This window comes from Ursus maritimus, unplaced genomic scaffold (genome assembly GCF_017311325.1).
Source record: "Ursus maritimus isolate PB19 unplaced genomic scaffold, ASM1731132v1 scaffold_14, whole genome shotgun sequence".
Classification (NCBI taxonomy): Eukaryota; Metazoa; Chordata; class Mammalia; order Carnivora; family Ursidae; genus Ursus; species Ursus maritimus.
The window spans coordinates 46,795,288-46,805,811 of NW_024423786.1; the positions used below are offsets into that span (position 1 = coordinate 46,795,288).

Genomic DNA, 10,524 nt, shown 5'->3' on the forward strand with positions numbered 1-10,524 from the left:
ACACAATAATGCAAGTAAACAGACTTGAGGCAATTTGAACGTGTGCTGCTTTTTATTTGACACATATGATCTGACAAATGAGGAGAGCAGTCATGGTCGATCTATGTTTGAGTTTTTTTCTGATGATTTTATGACCAGGTGACTATGTGTGAATTTCCTCCTGGGTCACTGGGAAAGTCTGAAAGATGTGCACGTTTGTGCAGAAGAACTGGTGACCCTGAACCACACGACCAGCAGGACATCAAGCTTTCCTGTGACGCCTCCTCTCATCGTGCAGGTGAAGAGATTTCTGAATAGGAAGGAAGTAAAAATGGATGGTACTGATACTGTTCATTTGCCATCCCTTAGCATTAGGAAAAGGGAGTTATTTTGTGTAACCATAGAGAGAGTCATATTAGCAGGAAGCATTGGATGCTTTCAAGTAGAAACAGGAAGATAATGGGTGATAAAACAGAGAAGACTCTAACCAACCCTTCACCTCAATGAATAAACCTTATCGGTTGTGGACGCCAATCTTCTGTGCTTCGGTAAACAGATTCACAGCATGAACTGAGATGTAAAAGAAAGAAAGAAAGAAAGAAAGAAAGAAAGAAAGAAAGAAAGAAAGAAAGAAAGAAAGAAAGAAAGAGAAAGAAAGAAAGAAAAAAAAGAAGAAAGAAAGAAAAATATTTTGTGTAGTAACAGAATGAGTGTTCTGAAATTTTGCTTCATCATACTTACATTCATCCTGACACTAAGAACATGGAAGGTCAATCTATTTATTCAAATTGGTCTTTCCATGTCGACTGCCCTGGGAGAGATCTTGCTAATCAGTGTTTGCCAGCGGCGATGGTTGGCATTCTGGATACTGAGCTGAATCACAGTAGAAATAAAAGAAGATGAAAATTGAGAGGGAGGCAAACCATAAGAGATGCTGACTCTAGGAAACCAATTGAGGGTCGCTGGAGGGGAGGAGTGTGGGGGATGGGGTAACTGAGAGATGGGCATTAAGGAGGCACGTGATGGGATGAGCACTAGGTGTATGCAACTGATGAATCAGTAAATTCTACCTCTGTGGGCGGTGGGGGGGGGAGGAAGACACTGGTTAGGAAACACAGGAGCATGTTTGTAGATAAGTGTCTGGAATTAAGCTTTGGATTTCTGAGGCATGCAATTCAAGGACAACCATGGTGAATAAACACATTGTCATGTGTGGGACACTATTACCAGATAAGCCCTCAAGCTGCCCCCAGCTGTGAAGTACTTCTTCAGAAAGCCCTGGGTCACCTTGATACTGACACATGAGTGACCCTGCTTTTCCCCTTCACCACCCAAATTCTAACCATATAAAATTCTCCAATAAAGCATGAACCCACAAACCCCTATATACTCTGGCCATGGGCCTTAATAAAGGCAGATCCCTTAGCGGGACTCATTCTTTCTCCCTCTCAATGCCTCTATCCCCCTCTGAGACCTTCCAGAATGGTCTTTGGGCATCCCATGTGCCCTCCAGGACCTATGAGGAATAGACCTGGTTTTGTTAGAGTTCTCCAATGGGTGCTGCTGAGGCCTGTCTTGCAGTCACAGTGAGAACCCAAGGGCTGGTGCAGCCACAGCAGAGGCTCTGGTCAGGGAAGCATCTGTGGGAATGTCCACAAGCACAGGGGTGCAGGGGGTGCCCGGGCTTTCCTAGCCTGAGCATCCCTGTCAGGAGCCTGAGACTTAACCAGAACAAGGTTAGAGTCCACATTTTCAGGAAGAGGAGTAATGGTAGTGATGTGAAAAGACTGACAGACTCTAGAAGAAAACTGGAGTTTTGTATTCTCCTCTATAATAAAGTTATGTGAAAGGCTTGTTGGTTAAAGTAGTGTCTTCCAAATGGGGAATACAACTCATGAGTATTCTTTTGGGAAACCAAGGGAAAATTTACTTGGCATGGTATACGTTATTCAAAATGAAATTAGTTTGAAGAAATCCAACTTGTCCCTTGGAAGATAGAGAAATTTCCAGGCACTTGTGATAAAAGGTTTGTGAAGCATTAGGAATATATGAAGATGGACAAAGGGGAAAACTGTGTGTGTGTATCAGAGAGAGCAGAAGCCTAATAAAGTGAGTTACTTAAATGCGTGGAAAAGTTGAATTCGAACAAATGGAAATTCCAGGAAATAAATAGGAGCAGATTCTACTTCCACAGTCTGATTAAAGAATAGCAGTTGCTGGCTCTAGGACTGTGAGTCCTACAATCATGGGCACTTCTTCAGCCCAGGACTATTGGCCCTCACATCACTGGAACCCCAAGGATTCTTTTCAGAGCCCCCTTTATGTCCTTGTTCCTCAGGCTGTAGATGAAGGGGTTCAGCATGGGGGTGACCACCGTGTACATCACCGAGGCCACTGCACTTGCGTGGGAGCTCTGGGGAGCAGCAGAGCTCAGGTACACTCCTAGGCCCGTATAATAAAATAAGGAGACAACCGAGAGGTACGATGCACAAGTGGAAAATGCTTTATACTTGCCCTGAGCTGATGATATTCGACATATGGAGGAAACTATCTTAGAGTAAGAATAAAGGATCCCAGGCAGGGGAGAACCACCCAGAAGCACAGTTGCAAAATACATCACTATATCATTAAGAAACTTGTCAGAACAGGCATGCCCGACTACCTGATTGAGGTCACAGAAAAAATGGGGTATTTCCACCTCTGTGCAGAAGGACAGCTGCAATGCCATTAAGCTTTGTAATAAGGAATTCAGAACACTGATGATCCAAGACATCAGAACCAGGAGTCCACAGAGCTGGGGGTTCATGATGACCGTGTAGTGCAGGGGGTGACAGATGGCCACAAAGCGGTCATAGGCCATTGCAGTCAGGAGAAAATCATCCCAGCCTGCAAAGAGTAGGACAAAGTATATCTGAGTGATACAACCTTCATAGGTTATGACTTTGCTCTGAGTCTGGATATTCCACAGCATCTTGGGGACAGTGGTGGAGGTGAAACAGATGTCTACAAAGGACGGGTTAGCCAAGAAGAAGTACATGGGGGTGTGGAGGTGAGAGTCAGAGCTGACAGCCAGGATGAAGAGCAGGTTTCCTAGCACAGTGATCAGGTACATGGAAAGGAAAAGCCCAAATAGGAAGGGCTGCAGTTCTGGTTCCTCTGATAGTCCCAGAAGGTGAAACTCCGAAATTTGTGTATCATTCCCTGGTTCCATGTGGCGGCGGAGACTATGAGGAAAGAAAAAAATAAGATAATAATTTTCAAGCAAATGGACCTTATTTATGTATTTATTACTCCTCATTTAAAATTTTTGTTTTTATTTAAATTCCAGTTAACTAACCTACAGTGTAATATTCATTTCACGTGTACAATATTGTGAATACAACACTTCATATAACACGTGGTGCTCATCACATGTCCCCTCCTTCAACCCCATCACCTATTTCCTCCATCTCCCCCACCTCCCCTCTGGTAACCATCAGTGTGTTCTCTATAGTTAAGAGTCTGTTTCTTTGTCTCTGTTTTTTTTTTTTTTCCTTTTTGCTCATGTGTTTTGTTTCTTAAATTCCACATCTGAGTGAAATCATTTGGCTTTCTCTGACTGACTCGTTTCATTTAGCATATTACTCTCTACCTCCATCATGTCGATGCGAACGGCAAGATTTCATTTTGTTTTATGATTGAGAAATTTTCCATTGTACATATATACACACCACATCTTTATCCATTCATCTATTGAGGGACACGTGAGCTGTTTCCATAGTTTGGCTATTGTAGGTAATGCTGCTAAAAACATAAGGGTGCATGTATCCCTTTGAATTTGTATTTCTGCAGTCTTTTGGTAAATATCTAGTAGTTCAATTGCTGCGTCATAGGTCAGTTCTATTTTTAACTTTTTTTTAAAGGTTTTATTTATTTATTTGAGAGATGGAGAGTGAGTGAGAGCGCACACACACAAGCAGGGGGAGGAGCAGAGGGAGAGAGAGTAGCAGGATCCCTGCTGGGCAGGGAGCCTGATGTGGGTCTCAATCCCAGGACCCTGAGCCAAAGGCAGATGCTTAAGTGACTGAGCCACCCAGGTGTCCCTATTTTTAAATTTTTGAGGAACCTCTATACTGTTTTGCAAAGTGGCTCCACCAGTTTGCATTCTCATTGAGTAAGGAAATGGTTAAGGTACAGGCAGGAAGTGGTAGGAGGCTCCCCCTCCCCCATCCGCTGACTAGGTTCTTGCAGGGCGACTTAACCAGGTTCACACAAATCCCAGATGCAGAGAAAAGTTATAGATAAGATATTAACTGAGAGAATGGAACATAAAGGATCCACCCTGTTTGTCCCGAATATAGACGAGATATTCACATGATAGTTACAAATTCACTTTGTTTGTCTTAAATGTTATAGATAAGATATTTACCAAGTTCCCTGGTCAATTTTCTGTTAAAGACAGACAATAAAAGCCTTTAGTGTCAACCCGTCCCAAACCCTTCTCACTCTAGAGAGCTTTTTTTTTTTTCTTTCCTTTCTGTTCTCACCTTCCCTTACTAAGCTTTCACTTTACTTAACATTTTTGTGTCCGTGAGATTCATTCTTTGGCTCCATGAGACAAGAACCCTGTGACCCTGCAACCATATCATCAGGGCAAAGCATTCCAGCTTCTCCACATCCTCACAAACAACTGTTGCTCTTTGTGTTGCTGATTTTAGCCATTCTGACAGCTGTGACGTGATAGTGCATTGCGGTTTTGTTTGTCTTTTTTTTTATAATGATTTTGTATTATATTATGTTAGTCACCATACAGTACATCCCCGGTTTTGATTTGTAGCAAATACGCCTTATTAACAGAGTGACATGCTACAATATATATTTTGCTATCAAAAAAGAAATATATATTTTTTGTATTGATCCGATCCCATTTAGGGGAAGTTACCTGATATCTCTGATTAGGAACTCCTGTCCATTCAGCCTTTTCTCCAAGAGTGCATGTATTACAGTTTTAATGAGAAATGCCTTCCTGCATTTGAATAATATATGATGAGCACTGACATCTTCTAGACAAAGAGCATAAGGTGCTGAGAAAGAAAAGTCTATACATCTTTTGGGTAAATATCTAAAAGTGAAATTGCTGGATCATAGGGTAGATTTATTTTTAACTTTTGGAAGAACCCCCATACTGGTTTCCAGAGTGGCTGTATCAATTTTTTCTCCCACCGATAATGCAAGATGGTTCTCCTTTCTCTGCATCCTCGACAACACTTGTTAGTTCCTAGGTTGTTAATTTTAGCCTTTCTAACTGGCACGAGGTGATATCTCATTGTGCTTTTGATGTGTATTTCCCTGGTGATGAGTGATGTTGAACATCTCTTCTTGTGTCCGTTAGTCATCTGTATGTCTTCTTTGGAAAAGTATCTACTCACGTTTTCTGCTTTTTTCATACAAGGATTATTTGGTTTTTGGGATTTTTTGGGGGGTGTTGAGTTTGATAAGTTCTTTATATATTTTGGACACTAGTCCTTTATCAGATATGTCATTTGCAAATCTCTTCCCCCATTCTGTAGGTTGCACTACTAGGTATTTACCCAAAGGTTACAAAAATACTAATTCGAAGGGGGTTCATGGCACCCTGATGTTATAGCAGCATTATCAACAATAGCTTAACCATGGAGATAGCCCAAATGTCCATCGACTGATGAATGGATAAAGAAGATGTGGTATATATACAGACACACAATGGAATTTTACTCTGCCATCAAAAGGTAGGAAATCTTGCATTTGCAATGATGTGGATGGAGCTAGAGTGTACAATGCTTAGAGATATAAGTCAGTCTGAGTAAGCCAAATACCATATGATTTCACTCAAGTGTGGAATTTAAGAAACAAAACAAGTGAACATGGTAGGGGAAAAAGAGAGGAAACCAGGAAACAGACTCTTAAGTATAGAGAAGAAACTGAAGGTCACTGGAGGGGAGGTGGGGGATGAGTGAAATAGATGATGGGGATAAAGGAGGGCTCTTGTGATGAGTACCCACAATTGTATGGAAGCGCTGAATCACTATATTCTTAACCTGAAATTAATGTTGAATTGTATGTTAACTAACTACAATTTAAATAAAAAATTAGGGAAAACAAGTCCTTACAACCCAATGATGGGGAAGGAATATAAATGTATAAGAAGAAAAAATGATATATCATGTCAGATGGTGACAGGTGTTATGAAGGAAAAAAAAGTTGGTTTAAAAAGGAGTGGATGGGGAGCGTGGTGCTAAGTTTTAATAGGAGTTCAGGAAGACCTGTAAAGCAGGTGACATTTTAACAGGGGTTCCATAAAGACTGAGCAGGAGGCAGGAGGATATCTGGGGGAGGGGTGTGCCCTGTAGGGAAAGCAGAGCAAAGGCCCTGCAGAAGGCACTTACTGCAGATCTGCAGATCTCAACATGCAGTCAGTGTGGTGAGGGAACGAGCAAGAGGGAGAGAGATGAGAGGTGGTGGCAGAGAACATTGAGGACCCAGGTGGCTTTCCTGCCACTGATGGGACTTCAAGACACAGGGAGTCCTTCCTTCATGTGGTGTTTTTTGTATCTTATTAATTGTGTTCTAAGGTATTCTGTGAATAGAGATGGATCCCTTCCTTATTTCCATCTGTTGGTGAACATTCTGGCATTTAAGGGTCACATATTGGAGTATATGAACTCGGGTACCATTGCCCTGAGAACTGCTCATGCCCCACAACACACATGTACACACACACACACACACACACACACTCAGTGAACTCTGGCCTCCTGGCACTGCATTACTCTCAAGCTTTTCTCACCCTCCAGCCTCAATAATTTTGAAAGAAATGATAGAAGTCAGCAGTCAACATCAGATTACATTTACCCTGATGAATGTGTAAATAGCACTTAAATTCTAGTTTGTAAACCTCCTGTGGACATGGAAACATGGGCTCCATTTTCATAGATCACCTTGTGTCCTGTGTTTAAAGAAAAATAAAAAAGCAGTTCTAAAAACACTGAAAGGAAAGAAATGGACACAAAGGGGAAATGAGATCTAATAAGCTCAGGCAGTCCTGAGAGACTGATGAGCAGAAAGCTTTCCTGGTTCTGGCAGCATTCCAGCCCCAGTCCACATCCCTTGCCGCCCAGAAAAATTAACAAAGCAGGAAAATACCAATGTATCTAAACAAGAAAGGAGTGGTATTTTTATGTTGTCAAGACATTTTACTGATTGAATATCCCTGTAGAAAAATGTGCAAAGGGAACAAACCTGCAATTTACAATAGAAAATATACAATGTATGACAATAGAAGGGGATTTTTAAAGATGAAATAATAAAAGACTTTTCTGAATGCTTTAAATGCAATACTTTTGGAATCAGAAAACCAGGTTTTGAATGTCAGATCTACCACATATATGCTGTTTGAACTTGGGAGAGACAAGCAATCCATTCCAAATGTGAATATCCTCGCTCAGATAGTGGGGATAGCAATACCCATCCCTCCTAAGGTGGCAGACAGCAGTCGTCGGTATATGCAAAAGCTTACAGTACAGTTTCTTCCTGTGAGTAGATGAATGATTATCATTGGCGAAGAGATTTGGCTGACATTTTTCTTCTACCTCACAAAGGTCTCCATCATTTCCACGTTTCTTGGTAATGAAGTATTACAAAGTAAAGCTAGTGACCATACCACTTTTTGTATATGAAGCACTCCTTTGTGTGTGTGTGTGTGTGTGTGTGTGTGTGTGTGTGTGTGAATACTCACTGTGAGAGATGCTGAGGACTGTATGTCTCAGGAACTGCTGTTGCAAGGGAACAGCTACCTGCATGGATCTGGGTCTTTCTATAAATACGAACATGCTCAAAGCCACCACATTTAAAAAATTCATTGCACACGCCTCCAAGCTGATACTCTGTTTTCCTAGTTCCCTTAGCTGCAAAACTCAATATGTTCTCATTTCACTGGAACCACTTTATGTCCCCCATTTCCTTCCTCTGTTGCATCCGACTGGACTTCTACTCCCACCAGGTATTGATGACAATGAAGCCTGTATTGTTGAGTCCAATGGACACTTCTCTTTAGAACGCATTACATAAAATAATTATAAATGAGTCTATCTCGTCTCAGGTGACCTTGGGTAAAAGTTCTCAGCTTCCATTCTCTCTGATCCTTTCCTGAAATGCCTGCTGAGCTCTCAGACTCACCTGGGTGGGGTCTATAAGATGAAAGTCTCTGTGTGGAGATCTGAATTCATCCCTTGGTGGTTGATGATGAGACCAAAGCTCTGTGTCCAGACAGGACAGCAGGAAGGAGTGAAGCATGGGTCCCCCAGCCAGATTAGGAACACAAACCTATAACAACCATGTCCCGGCCAGTCCAATGTTCCAGATGCTGAAGTTCTGCAGTAGAGGAGATATTTACAGCTCAGTATATTTGCTCATTAAGCACTGTTTCTATTGTTACTCCCACCACAGAGCACTCCATTCCCTATGGGTCACTGGTGTGGACAGAATGGAAACTTTTCCTGCTGAGACTCTGTTCCTGGGAGACCAGAGTAGAAGTCAGGTGAATCCAGTTTTGTATTCCTCATTCTCCTGAACTAGCCTGCCTTCCAGAGCTCTAACCTCCTTGTACTTTTCCCTTAACCTTGAGATGATATTGAATTCATTTAGTTGAGGGTTTACTTTACCATTTGTAGCTTTGGGGTGATGTTAATAAAGAAGCCATGTGATCCTCTTCATGTTGGTTTGGAGAGAAAAGTGTAAGTACTCACCTTGGAGTCTGAAATAAATTCTGTGTGTGATTCTTCAACGGGAGGGCCCCTGAGGCGTCATTAAATATACCTCTGAAAAAGACATTTAGTAGGCACAATAATGTCCCCCAAATATTTCCACATCTTAATCTACAGAACTTTGGATACACCTTGTGTTGTGGCAAGGGAGAATTTAGGTTGCAAATGGTATTAACATTGCTAGTCATCTGACCCTAGAAAAAAGTTATTCTGATTATCTAGCTGGGCTCAATAGATCATAAGTGTCTTCCAATTGTGGAAGAAGGAGGCAGAAGACTTGGGTCAGAGAGAGATTTTGAGATGCTATTTTGCTGGCCTTGAAGATAAAGGGAGGGCACAAGAGCCAGGGAGTACAGGTGGCTCTAAAGCTGGAATAGGCAAGAAAACCTATTTTCCGCAGACCTCCAGAATGAGCCCTTCTCTGCAGACAGTGAATTTAGCCCAGGAGACCTATTACAGTCTTCTCACTTCCAGAACTATCAGAAAATAAATTGATTTGTTTTAAGACAGCAACATGGTAATTTGTTGCAACCACAATAAAAATCGAATCCAGACATTTAACCAATAGCACTTTGGTCGGGGAAATAAATTCAGCCTGTCTCTTATTCATGTATATTCTCTTGGATAAGTGTATTCGGTAGTGTAATCCTGCTTCAAGTAGACAAAGAAATCTGAAGTCACTTTGGAGCTATTCAGCCCCAACAGCTTGTACAGAAAATCTCCCATGCCATGAGTTTTACTGATTTGCAGGCACTAAGGTATAAAAATTGGATCATTAAAGCCACTTATCTTAAATATTTGTGTCCAAATTTTTACATCTTTTTACTTTCAAGATAATCCAAATGTTCATTCTTTTCATTCTTATCGTCTCCCTCTTTCTCTCAAGTGTACTTATGACATGAAGGATCACCTAATAATGAGTCTCTGTGTGTGCTTATGAGCGCCCATGTTACTTCGAAAGAAAGTTGTGTATACATCGAGCCTTACATCGAAAACCGGGGATGTACTGTATGGTGACTAACATAATATAATAAAAAATCATTATTAATAAAAAAAAGAAAGTTGTGTATAGACACACACACACACAACCACACCCTCCCCCCCATCATACCCCTCAGCATTGAACATTTTCTTAGGGATGTACAAAATATGATCACGGATTTGTTTATCCCCACAACAGCCTTCTGAAATTAGTTTTATTATCCTGTGTTATCTTCAGGAATCAGAAAACAGAGGCTCGGGGGAATTGAATTTTAATGTTACAGAACGAAGTAGTTAAAGCCTATTGTGCACTTTCTGGAATTACATAGAAATGGAATCACTCAGAACGTGCTCTGAAATTCTACAACTCTTTTAATGCTGCAAACTGTAATTTACTTACCTTTTTAAATTAAAGTATAGTTGACAATGTTACATTAGTTTCTGAACGTAAAGATTCAACCCACAACTCTTTATGTTACTTTGTGCTCACCACAATTGCCGAACTATATATTTTAAGTACGTGCAGTTTATTATATATAATTATACTTCAATGATACAGTTAAAAGGAAAAAGTCCAGAGGAGCATGGTTGAGGGTAGGAGCTAGAGCGCTGGTATAGCTGATTCACACCAAACAGGAATGGATGATATCTCTTCTAACTAGAAAGAAAGCAAAGTGTCTATATGGATATAGGATCAATGAAATTAAATTTAGGCAATTCACATTTGGTATGCCCGCTCTAAATCACTATCAGGTGCTGATTTTATATTCAAAATACTCTTTCC

General features: G+C 41.0%; 1 protein-coding gene across 1 annotated transcript; it reads right to left on the reverse strand.

Moving 5' to 3' along the window:
* Nucleotides 1-2,256: 2,256 nt before the first annotated feature.
* Nucleotides 2,257-3,479, reverse strand: LOC103677184 (olfactory receptor 7A10-like). Its single transcript, XM_008706426.2, has one exon. The coding sequence runs from the start codon at nt 3,275-3,277 to the stop codon at nt 2,258-2,260; it is 1,020 nt and encodes a 339-aa protein (XP_008704648.2). The 5' UTR covers nt 3,278-3,479; the 3' UTR covers nt 2,257.
* Nucleotides 3,480-10,524: the final 7,045 nt, after the last annotated feature.